The 15,754-nt window shown below is 47.9% G+C and overlaps 2 protein-coding genes and 1 pseudogene across 8 annotated transcripts in view; 2 read left to right on the top strand and 1 right to left on the bottom strand.

Moving 5' to 3' along the window:
• PGBD1 (piggyBac transposable element derived 1) overlaps positions 1-15,754 on the top strand; it is a 103,934-nt gene that overhangs the window by 12,129 nt on the left and 76,051 nt on the right. The window lies entirely within an intron of this gene.
• Positions 2,169-8,131, top strand: LOC308344556 (uncharacterized protein). 4 transcript variants are annotated; one of them, XM_080806162.1, is made up of 4 exons: positions 2,169-2,883; positions 3,801-4,255; positions 4,383-4,512; positions 6,456-8,131. In XM_080806162.1, the coding sequence occupies exons 2-4, from the start codon at positions 3,857-3,859 to the stop codon at positions 7,394-7,396; spliced, it is 1,470 nt and encodes a 489-aa protein (XP_080662288.1). In that variant the 5' UTR covers positions 2,169-2,883; positions 3,801-3,856; the 3' UTR covers positions 7,397-8,131. The 4 variants fall into 4 exon arrangements, with proteins under 4 accessions (XP_080662288.1, XP_080662287.1, XP_080662290.1 ...); XM_080806161.1 differs by having other exon boundaries at positions 2,169-2,492; XM_080806164.1 differs by having other exon boundaries at positions 2,404-2,492; positions 4,407-4,512; positions 6,456-8,125.
• Positions 7,583-11,657, bottom strand: LOC308345126 (10 kDa heat shock protein, mitochondrial-like; annotated as a pseudogene). The gene is made up of 2 exons: positions 11,363-11,657; positions 7,583-7,762 (listed from the first exon to the last, which is right to left on the bottom strand). The product of its transcript is annotated as a 10 kDa heat shock protein, mitochondrial-like (transcript).

A 15,754-nucleotide genomic window follows, 5' to 3' on the forward strand; every position in this document is an offset into this window, starting at 1 on the left:
CTCAGGATCCTGGGATCGAGCCCTGCATCGGGCTCTCTACTTGGCAGGGAGCCTGCTTCCTCCTCTCTCTGCCTGCCTCTCTGCCTACTTGTGATCTTTCTCTGTCAAATAAATAAAATCTTAAATATATATATATATATTTTTTTAATTGTCACGTATACCCCTTACAGACAAGACATCATTACAACATCGCAAAATAAAATCTTAGGCTTGGGTAATGCTTTTGTAAAGCTACAGATTTTCCCTCCACAATGTCCTTAAAATGTTCAGGCTTTAATACCAACCAAGCAACTAAAAACATTTACTAAGCATTTAATACAACTCAACATATAATACAAAGAAAGATAAGACAGATCCCTGCCATACAGATGCTGATTTTCCAGAAATAATACTTCTGCCTTTGATGAAGGCAGTCTGGGTACCAGGTAAGAAAGCAGAATTTAAAAGGAAAAAAGCAAAATCAAAGAAAAGCAATCAAATCCAGCTAAAGGACATCTGTCTTGGAGCAAGTGGCTCAGTACAGCACAGAGGATTTAGAGGAGCTGGAAGAGAAAGCCAGAGATATACTGCCTTTCCCTCTCTAACCTGAGCTCCTTTCCCACCACGGCAGGTGCTCATTCTCACAAATCTCAAACTCTAGGGGTGCCTGAATGGCTCAGTCGTTAAACATCTGCCTTGGGCTCAGGTCATGATCCCAGAGTCCTGGGATCCGGCCCGGCATCGAGCCCCAGTTTGGGCTCCCTGCTCAGCTGGAGGCCTGCTGCTTACTCTCCCACTCCCTCTGCTTGTATTCCCCCTCTTGCTATCTCTCTCTGTGTGTCAGATAAATAAATAAAATCTTTTTTTAAAAAAATCTCAAACTCTGCAAGACGTTCAACACCAACCTCACAGTTCTACCATCAGTCTTCAATTCAGTCAACCAGCTTTCCAATACATCTCTCTTCTTTCAAGGGTGACCTGCTTTGTCACAGCTCATCTATGTGTCCCTCCTCAACACTGAAGCCTTACTCATTTGTTACCTTTCAGGCAGTTGCTCTGCTAGTCCTGTAAGTTAGTAAAGCGCATCAGTGGTTCTCTGCTTCCCACTTAACCCACCAACTTAAAGAACTTCCAGAGTAGAAGCTTCGTGTGTAAGCCCCCACACATCCGCTGTTCAGCTTTTCCAGTATCCTGTTCTTTACCTGGGGTTTCAATTTGCTTAAACTTTTTGGAGTGTCTGTTAACATTCATTCTCCGCAGCACTCACCCAGGAGTTAAACTGAACCCTGGAACAAAATGATTACCCCTCTGCACAAGACACAGTAGCTCAGTAATACAAAAATGAAGAGAACAGCCTCAAGGAGTTCACTGAGTAAAATAAGGTAAGAAATCCAGTTACTGAGTGATTTTTACTGTAGTCCGTATGAAAATATCAAGTTACTAAGCCTTGTAACAGCAATGCGGTATTTCCTAATTCACCAGAACACGTTTATGAAGGACTGTCCTGTCCGATTTGTAGGGGAAATGACTTCAGACGAGTTCCGCTAATAATCGGGTAACTCAAGATTCCCGTAGAAAGTGCCCGACTGCACAGCAGAAGCTGGAAGCGCTGCCCTGCAAGCCTCGGCCAGAACCGTCTTTGGGGTGCGGACACCGGCCCGAGCGGCTCCTAGCACCACCACACCCTCTGGGCGCGCAGTTCTGCCGTACACGTGTATAAGGGTCACGGGCAAGTCTGTCTTGAATTCAGGATATACAGTAAACCCAGAAATGACGTCGCTCTCGCTGCACGCAGTGGTCTCCAGCGTGGCCGCGCGGCAGGAATCCCGCGGCAAAGCAGAGTCGCTCGCGTCCCGCCCGCGGCGTGCGGACTCCAGCGGGTCCCCGGGCCTCTCGCTCGTTCCCGGGCCGAGACCGGACGCACGGACCTCCGCTGGCCCGCCGGGCAGGTGTGTCCACGGCGACGGCGCTCGGCTGCAGCGCGGGGGTCGCGCGAGCTCCCGGGAGCGCGAGGCTGCGGCGCCCGACCCCCGTCTTCACCCAGACGGCCCCGCCCCTCGCTTCCCGACAGCGGGTCCCCTCCACGTGCCGGCCGACGGCTCTCCGCCCCCGGCGCTCCGGGAGGCCTCGCCCCCGCCGGAAGCGGCGCGGGCCGGGCGGCATTGGCGGGCGCACCTCTGCCGGCGGCCGGGCCGGGCCCGGGTCCCACTCGCGTCCCGAGACCGCGGCGCCGCGGCCCGGGGCCCGCCTCCCGGCTCGGCCCGGGCGGCGTGTGCGCGGGCCTCCCGGGGGTTCCGGGCCCCGCGGCGCGCGGACGCGCAGCCAGGCCTTCCGAGTGCGGGCCGCCGTGCTCGCTCGTCGGCGCGGGGACGGGGTACGTGGCTGGCGCGGCCGCCGCACTGTCGCGTTCTTGGGAAGTCGCCGGGTCCTTCTCTCGGAACGATTCCTAAAACCGGCGTTCTGCAAGCCCACGGCGGGAGTCCGTCCCCGGTCCTCGGGCCGGGGACGTGAAGGTGTGTTTGAAGGACGCCGAGTGGGTCGCAGGCGCGAGGCGCAGAGAAGCCACGAGCGGGGCCTCCGTGCGTGGTCCCGGGTTCTGTGCGGGGAAACCGAGGCAGGGCTCCGAAAGCAGCGCCGAGACGACGGGGGCGCGGCGAGAACTGCGGCCCGTCCGGAGGCCTTGCGGGGGGCGAGCCCTGGGCCAGTGCTGTCCGCAGTCACTCCCAGAGCGACGCGACACGGAGGGTTTGCTTAACCAGTTCGCTCCCTGGTCTCGCTACTGCGCGGCGGTTCTGTGAGACGTTAATGCGGAACCTGGGTGGACGGCATAGGGAGGTGTCTGCGCCGTTTGGGGAAGTTTCCTTTAAATTCAAAACTATTTCAAAATACTACATTTTTTAAAAGGTAAGATTTGTACAGAGGGGGGAAATAGAGGTTTAGAGAGATTAAGCCACGACACGTAAGAGAACATGACAAGATTCAAGCGCAGGTCTCCCGGAATCCACAGCCGAGTCCCTCACCACAGCCCACCATGCTGACCAAGCCGTGGTGCACATTTAGACAGAGAGGCCCTGCTTAAGTCTGCTCTTACGTGGAATCTGAAACCATCTACACCCACACAGCCTACTACCTGCCTAGGTTAAGGTGACTTCGCTGTTCATTTGTCTACACTAGGTATGACATTATTCCACTATCTTTATCAACATGACATTACTATTCTAGGAAATTCTTGCCCCAGAAGATAAAGTTGCAAATAATCATATTTGTTTCGAGAAATTACCCCTCAAAAAATCCACTTGAATGAATATCACACTCCCAAATTTAAATGGATAGAATCCAGAAGCTCTCAGCTGAAAACCTTCACCTCGTGTCCATCAGTTCTAAACTATTGTGTCATGATCCTTCCCCAATCCTTATTCTGCTTTGAAATATCTGCCTTAAACCCCCCAAACCTCATAAATATCCTGACTCTGCCTTCCTCCCTGGGAGATACTACTTAGACTCTGTAAGGTAGTGCTAGCATTCATAAGAATAAATTCACCTTAGTCTAATCAGTGGATTGTTTTGGTATTATTTTTGGAAAGCAGGGGTCCAACAATATTCTCGGCGTTATGAAAAATACTTTCTTGACAAACATTCCTTCTACTTAGAAGAAGGTTTGAATGACCTTAAGCACATTTTTTAAAATTTTCTTTAAATTTGGGTGAAGCTTTCTTGCTCTTCTGAAACACCAACATTAGACTTAGTGAGTTCAAGTATTTAATCAGCCTGTGTGTATGTGTGTGTGTTTCTGTCTTTAACTGTGGTTTCTATAACCTTAGGAGTGTGCCCTGAAAGATAACACTCGCTCTCGTCCTCTCCGGCCGTTGGAGCTGGAATGGCTGCCGCGCTCCTTCCACGGGCTCCCGAAGAGCCAGAGGGGCTCTTCAAAGTAAACAAGAAAGAAGGTCCTGCCAAGGTTCAGGGATCTGGCCCCCAGGGCAGCAGCGCAAACAGCCAGGAGTTATTCCGCCAGCGCTTCCGACAGTTCTGCTATAAGGAGACTCCTGGACCCCGTGAGGCCTTGAGCCAACTCTGGGTATTCTGCTGTGAGTGGTTAAGGCCTGAGATACACAGCAAGGAGCAGATGTTGGACCTGCTGGTGCTGGAGCAGTTCCTCACCATCTTGCCTGAGGAGCTCCAGGCCTGGGTCCAAGAGCATCACCCGGAGAGTGGGGAGGAGGCCGTGGCTATGCTGGAAGATCTGGAGAAGGAATTGGATGAACCAGGCCAACAGGTAGAAAGGGACCTGTGCTCGGTTGGGGGATGGTTGGGAGTGGGCCTCCAGGCCGGTCCTTTATGGGCCCTCGGGATCATGTACACTGTGGGCCCTTGAGATGCACGATGAGCCTGCTTGTTCTCAGGTTTCAACCCAGACCTGTGCACAGGAACTGCTTCCTGGGACATCGGCACCTCTGGATCCAGCTACGGAAGCAACGTATCTCCAGCCTCAACCCATGGAGATCCAGGACCCTCAACACCAACAGGATTGTGGTTAGTGTTGACACTTGGGTCATATGGCTCCCCTGGAGACCTTAGAATCATTCATCATTGTCACATAAATATTGAGTCCTTAGTCTGTGCCAGGCACCATGGAGGGCACTGGGTGTGGTGAACAAGGCAGCCATGATCCCTGCTTTCATGGAGCTTACGAAATACATGCACCATCGCAGCTTGTATATGGGGAAGAAGAAGGCAGTCAGAGAAGGCCTTTTTTGAGGAAGTAACATGAGAGCTAAGTCCCAAAAGTAGAATAGAAATTAGCCAGGTGAGTCGGAGAGGGGAAAGCAACGTAGGCCTAAGAGCATGTGCAAAACAGATGGGAAAGAGGTGCGTTGTCAGAAATTGTGTTTCTATGCTATGATATTTTTTTAATAATCATCCAAAAGTTTTTTCTCATGCTGATAGGAATTTTAGTCCTGTTATATGTGCAGTGATGTTTTGGATCCCATCCTGCTGTTCATTTTATATTTGCTAATGGCTTTGAAAGATGACGTTCTTTCATTCTTTTTTTGAAGATTGGATGTATTTAGGGAGAGTACACTCGAGCACATGAGCAGGAGGAAGGGCAGAGAGAGAGGGAGAAAGACAATCCCGAGCAGACTCTGCACTGAGGGGGGCCCAACACGGGCATCAGCCTCACAACCCCAGGATCATGACCTGAGCCTTGCATGGGTTGAGGCTGGGAATCTGGGAATCTGTCAAGCCTGAAGCTACACTCTGGACCATTGAGACTTCCCCGGGCAAATGGTCACGAACACAAAGGAGGATTTCTAACAGACCCAGACTCCCATCCGTCCTGACCCAAGAAAGCACCTTGCCATAATTCCCCTGCCTGTCTCCTACAGAGGTGCCCCTGAGCAGGGTCCCAACACCCCCCTCCTCCGGGGTGGGCAATATGGTCACTTCCTCAATGGTCAACAGTTTCTGAAAAAAGGTGAGATTATCCCACTCAAGACATATTCTCCCTGAAGTAATCCCATGTTAGGACCGAGGGTGAAGGGCATTATTTGTAACCATGTAGGAGTAATACCGGGAAAAGTGATATGCTTTTAAATCGGTGGGTGGGGGGAGGCCTGGCAGTGGGAGGAAAGACAGGTATAGAGACAGCTGAAGACGAAGGAGGCAGTTCACTTCAGCTCTCAGAGAGCTCACTCGTGCTGCTCGGCCACCGCTCCTTTCCCCTCTCCTCCCACAGTATCCTTAACCGACCCATTTTGGCAGTTGTCCCGTGCCTCTGCCTAGAGTTGGGTCTGATGTAAACTGCCTCCTGGATCTTGAGCTGTCTCCATACTTGTCTTTCCTCCCATCGCCAGCCCCTCCCCTCCATTTAAAAGCCTGGGGTTAGCGTGTAGCTTCAGTTTTCACAGATCCCTAGATTCTCCTTTGCTAGAAGAGTAGAAATGTCTTTGGGGCCAAATCGGTTTCTGTTTGTCCCTACGTGATAACATCCTTTTGTGCCCCATGTTTTTAGACTCCGATCTCCTTGTTCTGCATATCTGCAAATAGGGTACTTTGCCGTGCTCCGACCCCTCGTTTTTCAGTTCTCCCTGAGGCCTCAGAGCACCTACACAGAGCTGCTTCACGGCTCCACATCAGCACTGACCCCCACGGCTTCCTTTCTGCTCCTCCCACGGTCCTGTTCCTTCATCTCTCTCTGCTCTGCTCTACCCTTCCCTCGGAACCTACTCTCATCCCAGATCTTTTCTTCTGTTGTTGACTTACGCCTCCCCGACCTGTCTCCACTCTGCTCATATCGTGTCCTGCCAGTCCAGACACTGCCGGTCCTCTCTTCCTTTGCAATCTCCCACTTTCTTCCTCAAATGTTGTCAAACTGTTTTGCTGGGAGAGTTAAGCTGTGTGCTTCTAGTATGTGTGTTTAATTTTATTTCCTGTATATTTCACCGGTAACTTGAAATCTGTTGTTTTTGTTTCAGATGATGTGATCGGAATTGAGAAAGAAGAACTGATTCAAAAGCAGAAGTTTACTATAGATATGGAGTCTCCCAAAAAGTCATCTGGCCAAATGAATGGAAAGGCCCCTGAATGTGGAGAAACCCAAGAACGTGAAGGAGGGACAAAAAGATATCAGAGAAACGCTTCAGCTGAGAGAAGATATAAGTGTGATGAATGTGGGAGAAGATTCACTCAAAACTCAAGCCTCATTAGACATAAAAGAATCCACACTGGAGAAAGACCCGATTCGTGTAACGTGTGTGGCAAAACTTTCATCCAGAGCTCACAGCTTATTGACCATCAGCGACTACATAACCGGTTAAAACCCTATCGGTGTGATGAGTGTGGAAAAGCCTTTTATTACAGTTCACACCTTGTTCAGCATCAGAGGACCCACACTGGAGAAAAACCTTTCCAATGCAGTGAGTGTGGGAAAGCTTTTCACTACAGCTCAGGCCTTGTCCGACACCAAAGGACCCACACAGGAGAGAAGCCGTACCAGTGTGGCGACTGTGGGAAGGCGTTCTGTCTGAGCTCACATCTCCTTCAGCATCAGAGAGTCCATACCGGAGAGAAGCCGTACCAGTGCAGTGAGTGTGGGAAAAGCTTCAGCCAAAGCTCAGGCCTCGTCCATCACCAGAGAATCCACAGTGGGGAGAAACCCTACGAGTGTGACGAGTGTGGGAAGGCCTTCAGTCACAGCTCGGCTCTGGTGGGACACCTGCGCATCCACAGCGGAGAAAGGCCTTATGAGTGCGACGTGTGCGGGAAAGCTTTCAGTTACAGCTCACACCTTCTGGGACACCGAAGAATCCACACTGGAGAGAAGCCCTATGAGTGCGATGTGTGCGGGAAAGCTTTCCGGCGGCGCTCACACCTCATTGTACATCAGCGAGTCCACGCTGGAGAGAAGCCCTGGTGATTGTTGGTCGGGGCGCATTCCGCAGAAGGCCAGAAAGGCTCAGCCGGCAGAGGACGCCACCGTGACAGTGGCCTGGGGAATTCGGTGATCACCACTGCACTTCGCACGCTCACTAGAAAAGACTTGTGGAGGCTGAGACAGGGCATCACCTGACAACTTAGTCAAACAAGCACATCCTTCCGCATCTCAAACGTCCTTCTCTGAAGCAGCGGCTCGGGAAGCCTCAGTGATCCACGAGATATGTACTCCGCGGTGGTAGAGACGGCGGCGGTCGTAGAGACGGCGGCGGTCGTAGAGACGGCGGCGGTCGTAGAGACAGCGGCGGTCGTAGAGACGGCTCTGTTCCTCTCCCTTCCCTTCTTCCCCCTATTTTCTTGGGAGTTAGAGTAATGATCTTGCGTGAAGTGTGAATTTAGAGTTAACATCTCATCTGCATTTTAAAAATCCTGAATTTTAGGTCAGCTTGATAAAAAGACATCAGCCTATCGATTATTTACACTGAAAACATTGTGGACACAAAACCCAATCTGTAATCTGGAAGGAACGACTCGTGTAGGTGGGAAAGTTCAGTGGGGCAAGAGGTTGGATCAGGCACGTTCCGGTGTGACCTTTCACATCTTCCACCAGAGGAGCCAAACAGGCCGATGGGCTGTATTTGCGGAAAATAATGTGTATTTTTCCCACATGGTATTTTTTTTCAATAATATATAAAATTATTTCAATTTTTTAAAGCTTTTTTTTTTTAAGGTGTATTTATTTAGAGAGGGAGAGAGAATTCCAAGCAGACTCTGCAACTGAGCCCTGGCTCTGCACTGAGTGCAGGGCTTGACCTCATGACCCTGAGATCATGACTTGAACCGAAATCAAGAATCGGCCACCCAACTGACTGTAGCACCCGGGTGCCCCAATTATCTCAACTTTTTAAAAATCTGGCAATCTCACATAAAATCTGACCTTCCGGATTCTCTTACCAAAATGCATGATTTGGCAACACTAGAGGGCATATTCCCACAAGGCAGGAGTTGACTGGGACAGATTATCACTACTGTGTGTTTAGACCCCGTCCACCACCACGTGGCTTCCTGCAGTCTCCTGCCCCTCCCTCCCCCTACCCGTGTGAGCCCTCCCCTGCCCTAAGGGCTTCTCAGGGGGTTGTGCGTTCCAGGCCAACTGGCCACCAAGAGTTCCACCTTAATTTTACACACCAGCCCCCAATAAGATTTTCTGTGAAGAAAGGGCTTTCTAACAACAGCTTGAAGATTTAGATTAAAAAAATAAAAGTGTGCACTTGTGCACCCGAAGGTAGAGGAAAGCCACTTTAAATTTTTCCTTAGACAGAATGTGTAGGTAATTATTGAAAGTCAGCTGTAATAGCTTCAAGCCAAACCCGTGGAAACTAGTTCTTTGGGTGAGATGAAGACACAACACCCGTGACAGGGTTGGACACTAGCGTCAGAGTGAGAAGGCCTGGGGCGGAAAGCGGGGGTGCAGCTCAGAAAGAGAAGCTTTGAGATTTGAAGCATTTGGTGACAGGAGTAGCTGTGGGAAGGCTGTGCGATGAGGCCCAAATGGGAGACTGGGAAGAGGTGAGAAGAAAAGCCTACGAGTACGGGAGGGTCTGGGATAAACGGAGGGAAGGAGAAAGGCCAGAGATGCCAGGAAACCAAATTACAAACAGGAAGCCAAAGCAAAGGTAGTGAAAACATTAAGTGAGAAAGCATGATTTCAAGAACTGTGAGGAGGAGGGACGCCTGGGTGGCCCAGTGAGTTAAGCCCAGGTCAGGTCAGGGATCCTGGGATTAGACCCCACATTGGGCTCTCTGCTCAGTAGGGAATCTGCTTCTCCCTCTCCCTCTGTGCTCGCTCTCTTGCTCTTGCTTTCGCTCAAGCTAATAAAGCAAATAAAATATTTAAAGGAAGAAAGGGAGGAAGGAAAAAAAAAAGAAGGAACGAGGGAGCGGGAGGGTGAAAGGCTGGAGTTAGGATCACTGAGTATTAACCGGCCCTCGTTTCTATGCCACGTGGGCCAGATGCCTAACGTGAAAGACCCTCACCTTTGTATCACTCAGGACCCTGCCCCTGCGTGGGTCTCTGAGTGTTGGGACACAGGACACCTCTCTTTAGGTATAGAACATACATATGTTCAATCCTCCTCAGTCTGGACTCGGCCTTCTTTTTTTTTTTTAATATTTTATTTATTTGACAGACAAAGATCACAAGTAGGCAGAGAGGCAGGCAGAGAGAGAGGGGGAGGCAGGCTCCCTGCGGAGCAGAGAGCCCAATGCGGGGCTCGATCCGGATCATGACCTGAGCCGAAGGCAGAGGCTTAACCCACTGAGCCACCCAGGCGCCCCTGGACTCTGGCCTTCTTAACAAAACCAGCCAAGCAGGAGGATTCTCTCCCAGGAGCAAGAATACATTTCTGGTGGGACCCCTGGGTGGCGCAGTCGGTCAAGTTTCCGACTTGATTTTGGCTCAGGTTATGATATCAGCCATAATACCATGAAATATCAGGCTGATACCATTTCAAGCCATGAAATCGAGCCAAGCCTCGAGTCAGGTGCTGAGCGTGGAGCCAGCTTAACATTCACTCCCTCTGCCCTCAGCCCAACCCCCTGGCTGGCCCATGTGCGCACTCTCTCTCTCTCCCCTTCTCTAAATAATTTTTTTTTTTTTTAAAGAATTCATGCCTCGGGCGCCTGGGTGGCTCAGTGGATTAAACCTCTGCCTTCGGCTCAGGTCATGATCTCAGGGTCCTGGGATCGAGCCCCACATCGGGCTCTCTGCTCAGCAGGGAGCCTGCTTCACCCTCTCCCACTCTGCCTACTTGTGATCTCTGTGGGTGGGTGTGTCAAATAAAAAAGTAAAATCTTTAAAAAATAATTAATTAATTTAAATAAATAAATAAATAAATAAAAGAGTTCATGCTTGGCCTCTTTGGGAAGCATGTGATTTACCCATTCCTCCTAAAGAGGAAAGTGTGTTGTGAGATAGAAATACCCATTATAAATTAATTAAATGATGTAGCAAAAGGGAAGTCCTTTGCAAATTCTGACAATTGTGGCTGCCATTTGTTGAACACCAGTTGTGTCCAGCATCAAGCATGTTGCATCTCATGTAAACGTTCCAACTCATTTGTAGGGTACTATTTATTATCTCGAAAAATGTGTCGATGTAACTTATTCTTATGAAAGACTTATAACAAAATGGAAAGTTTTTAATACATTTAAATATTAAACAGCCTATAAAAGTATTTTTAGAATATAATAACTATGTAAAACAGATTTAAAATAGTGAAAGTTGGAAGTAATAAAATGTCAACAGTGTATTTAGGTAATGAAGAGGGAGTGATTCTCACCTTTTCTTTCCATTTACCTGTATATTCCAATGGAAAAGTTAGAATTCATCATATACATGAATAAATACTTTTTAAAAATTAAAATACTACAGAATTACTTGAACCTTTCTGGAGATGATTCTTTGGTAGCCTTTTCAATTATTTCCTTTAGGACTGGTTTATTTTATGGTTTCTGCCTTTTTAAAAAATATTTTATTTTTAAGTAGTCTCTACACCCAACGTGGGGCTTGAACTCACAGCCCCAAGATCGAGAAATGGACTCTCCAGCAACTGAGCCAGCCAGGTGCCCATAGATATTGTTACTTCTTGAATGAATTTTGGAATTAAAGTTTCTTTCCCCCACCAATTTCATTGAGATTTTTTAAAATTTTGGTAGCAGACGTCTTCATCTGCTATTCGTCATTTACAATTTTTAAATGTTTTTTTTTTCAATTGAATTTACCATAGGTTTGTGGGGTTTTTTATGTTTCCTTTTTTGTTTTTTTAGCTTGAATACCATTAGTTTTTTATAAAAGAGAGACATGAAAATTATTTACATGATGAAAGATTTCACTTTACTGGAATGGGCAGCTTCACTTCATGCCATTTTAACAATGATCCCAGTCCACATACTTTCCGATGTCACAATCTCAAAATAAGAAATAATCCTTGTCATCTAGAACTGCTTTGGTGCGTCCATATTCTGGGAGAAGAATTTTATCTCCAACTTTCACACTAACTGGTTGAATCTCTCTACCCTTTCCTTTAGAGCCCGATCCAACAGCTACTACTGTTGCTTGCAACACTTTTCCTTGAGATTTTTCTGGAAGCATAGTACCTCCTTTGGTGCAGTTTCAGCTGCACTCCTTTCAACTAAACTCCATCAAAGAGGGGAAGAAACTTGCTAAATGCCTGTCTTGCCATGACTCTGGCTACCACCACGGTTCTTACAGGTTTGTGGTTTTTAATAGGCTTGCTTAATAGGCTTGTTTTTAACAGGCTTGTTTATAAATGTTTCATTCTTGGATCTCTTAATGTCACTTTTTCTGTGTTCTAATTCATTTGCTTGTTCTTTTATCCCTATTTCTTTTCTAACCTTTCCCTCCAGGATTTCCTTCTCATCCTTTTTCTAATTTCTTGAGTGCTTAGTTCATTCGTTTTTCTCTTTTTAAATTTTATTTTTTAAGATTTTACTTATTTATAAGAGCACAAGCAGGGGGAAAGGCAGAGGGGGAGAGAAAGGGAGAAGCAGACCCCTGCTGAGCAGGGAGCCTGACATGGGGCTTGATCCCAGGACTCTGGGATCATGACCTGGGCCAAAGGCAGATGCTTAACCAACCAAGGCACCCAGGCACCCCTCTTTTTTTTTTTTTTAATAATTAAAGCAAGTGAGAATATACATCCATCGAATGCTGTTGTTTTTAACAATGTTATTTTGGGGTGGTTTTTGTTTGCTTTTGGTAGCTTTGGAAGATCTAAACAGAGAAGAAGAGGGCCCTGGTTGTCATACGCCAGGCTACCTGCTTATGCCTCAATCGTGAAGGCAGAGAGGCTCTATCCAGGTAGAGGAAGGACGTCACCAAGTCAAGGACCAGAGCCAGGGTTTTACCAGGAAGCCTCATTCTGACGGTTGTGCAACCACTCACGTTCCCACAGCCAGGTGCTCCAAGGCTCTAGGAAGCTGACTGTCTGAAGCCGACGGCTGCCTGAAGCTGGGGGCATCCCTGGAGAATATTCTGGACTCCTTAAGAAGTTCAGGACCTGGAGCAGGGTTTGTGTTTGGAAACTGGTGAGAGACTTTGAATCAAGACATTAGGTAGGGAGGGAGAAGCATGCCGGAGAGTTCACTGCACTGAAGGGGGCAGCAGGGAACAGCTGAGCACTGTCGCGTTTTTCACTTGCTCAGCCGCAGATGAGGATGACAGTCAAGGGAAGGGGCTGGCTTTCCATCATGTATTTTTAATAGAAAGAAGGCAGAAGTTATGCTGTTTTTAAATTTCTCTCCCAGAGAGGACAGATATGTAAAGCTGGCTTACTTGGAAGTTACTCATTTCTGCATTTCCTAAATGACCCTTCCAGGTTTATTTTTAAATTTTTTTAGGTTTATTTATTTATTTTAAAGAACATGCGAGCTGGGGGTGGGGGCAGAGGAAGAGAGAGAGAGAGAGAAGCAGTCTCCCCCCTGAGCGCGGAGCCTGATGAGGGGCTCAATCTCGGGACCCTGAGATCGTGACCTGAGCCGAAAACAAGAGTTGGAAGCTTAACCGACTGAGCCACCCAGGCACGCCCCACCCAAGTTTATTTGATCACTTATATTTACCCTACAAAGCATAGTGAAGTTGAATCTGATTTTCATCTTGAAGTAGTTATATCCTTTTACAAGATGACCTGTCAGGCAAAGAATTTCAGAGAGAAAGGGGTATTGATGACATTTCCCAAACAGGGAAATTGTTTGTGGGTTGTGAAGAATAAATGAGGTTTTAAAACAAGTGTCTTTCCTGTTTATACCAATAACAAATTTTTGTAAAAAGTTAAGTTTTAGAGGGGCACCTGGCTGGTTCAGTCCGTAGAGCATGTGACTCTTGATCTCGGGGTTGTAAACTTGAACCCCACATTGGGTGCAGAGAGATTACTTAAAATCTTAAAAAAAAAAAAAAAAAAGCTTACTTTCACAGAATATATAAAATGAACTTCTCTGTAAGTTTACCCCAATTAAGAACACATTTAAAATAATTATTCTATAAAAACAATCATATACTGTTTTGTTTTGTTTTTAAAGATTTTATTTATTTATTTGGCAGAGAGAGAGAGAGCACAAGTAGGCAGAAAGGCAGGCAGAGGGAGAGGAAGAAGCGAGTCTGATGTGGTACTCGATTCCAGGACCCTGGGATCATGACCTGAGCTGATGGCAAACTCTTAACTGACTGAGCCACCCAGGCGCCCCACCCCCATATACTGTTTCATACTTACCTTTTTTAAAAGATTTTATTTATTTATTTGACAGAAAGAGACACAGCGAGAGAGGGAACACAAGCAGGGGGAGTGGGAGAGGGAGAACGAGGCTTCCCGCAGAGCAGGGAGCCCGATGCGGGGCTTGATCGAGGACCCTAGGATCATGACCTGACCTCAGCCGAAGTCAGACAATGACTGAGCCACCCAGGCACCCCACTATAACTTACTTTTTAAGTTCAATGTGCCTTTGGCATCTTTTAGTTTTTAAAAAGGTTGGGGATATAAAAAAAATCTAACTTCCCAAATGTGGACACTTGGGTTTCTCCAATTTAAATAATGTTTCTTTGTATATGTTTTAACATTTGTGTATTTTTTAAAAGATTTATTTACTTATTTTAGAGCTTGAGAGCTGGAGGAGAGGCAGAAAGACAGAGAATCTCAAACAGACTCCCTGCTGAGTGTGAAGCCCCAAGTGGGGCTTGATCTCACGACCCTGAGATCATGACCTGAGTGGAAACCAAGAGTCAGTGGCTCAAACAACTGAGCCACCCAGGCACCCCTTGTGTAAGTATTTCTATATAAATAATTCCAAGAAGCTAAGTTGTTGGATCAAGAGGTATGGACATACTAATTTTAAAGGTTTTTTTTAATTAATTAATTTATTTATTTATTTATTTATTTATTTGACAGAGAGAGAGAGAGAGATCGCAAGTAGGCAGAGAGGCAGGCAGAGAGAGAAGCAGGCTCCCCGCTGAGCAGAGAGCCCGATGCTGGGCTCAATCCCAGAACGCCGGGATCATGACCTGAGCAGAAGACAGAGGCCCCAACCCACTGAGCCACCCAGGTGCCCCGGACATACTAATTTTAAAGTCTTGCCTTCAGAAAATATACAAACCAAAAATGCCTGTACTTTCGCACACTTTCCAATACTAAATATGACCAGTCTTTTTAGTAATCTGAACAATTTTTAATTGTTATTGTTTTAATTAAAATTATTACTGAACTTGAGCACCTTTTCATGTTGTCTATTTGTGTTCTATAAATGCTTACCTAAGTTATTTGCCAATTTTTCTATTGGCTTGGTGGTATTTTCTTATTTTTTGTAAGAGGCCTTTGTGTATTAGGAAAATCAGTCCTGTGTCTTTTAGATGGTGACATATTTTACTCTGAGCTTATACTTTTGTAAGGGCTTACTTAAGCAGAGGGAGCCATATTGTTGCAGTGAACTTAGATTGACCTTGTCCCTCCCAGAGCAACTTCCTTGCAAAGCCTACATGGAGGGGCGGGTCAGGCCAGGTGAAGACAACCAATCAGAGGGGCGCACATATATCTACTAGGGTGAATTGAAATTCAATTGGCCGCCCGTGTGGAACCTAGCAGTTTTCTCTGTGTATTGCAATCTCATTGGCTACCTGTGTATAGCCGGGCTAAAAGTGCCTCTGTAAAAGCTGGTTTGCGAGGCTAGGGGGCGCAGTCTCCCCGGAGCAGTAAGAGCTGTCAGCAGGAAGAGTCATCGGAGAGTGGCCACGTCCAGAGCAGCGTCATCCAGAACTGCGTTGTCGGAGAGCGGCCTTGCCAGAGCAGCCTCCCCTTCGGGGAATAAGAGCTGTCCCCTGCAGGAGTAGGAACTGTGAGCCTCGTCGGGAGCGGTCTTGCTGGAGAAGCAAGAGCTGTGAGAGCTGTCAGCTGTAGGAGTCGACGAGAGCTGTAAGAGCTGTCCGTAAGAGCTGTAAGAGTCGACGGGAGTGGCCTTGCCAGAGCAGCCTCCCTCCGGGGAGTGGCCTCGTTGGCAACAGCCTCGTCCAGAGCAGCCTCGTCCAGAGCAGCCTCGTCTACAGCGGCATCATCGGAGAGCGGCCTCGCCAGGAGCAGCGTCATGGGGAGCAGAGTCTGCATCATCGGGGCTGTCGTCCTTGTAGTCATCATTGCCTCTTCATCATCGGGAGCAGCCTCGTCCGGGGAGCGGCCTCGTCCAGAGTAGCCTCATCCGGAGTGGCCTTGTCTGGGGAGCGGCCTCATCGGGGAAGTGGCCTTGTCGGGGAGTGGCCTAGTCCAGAGCGCCCTTGTCT

The sequence above is a fragment of the Martes martes genome (genome assembly GCF_963455335.1).
Source record: "Martes martes genome assembly, chromosome: 6".
Lineage (NCBI taxonomy): Eukaryota > Metazoa > Chordata > Mammalia > Carnivora > Mustelidae > Martes > Martes martes.

Coding starts and splice junctions, on each gene's coding strand:
- LOC308344556 (XM_080806162.1), top strand. CDS start 3,857: ATGGCTGCCGCGCTCCTTCCACGGGCTCCCGAAGAGCCAGAGGGGCTC. Junction 4,256..4,382: donor TGGATGAACCAGGCCAACAG/GTAGAAAGGGAC, acceptor GCTTGTTCTCAG/GTTTCAACCCAGACCTGTGC. Junction 4,513..6,455: donor TCAACACCAACAGGATTGTG/GTTAGTGTTGAC, acceptor TTTTTGTTTCAG/ATGATGTGATCGGAATTGAG.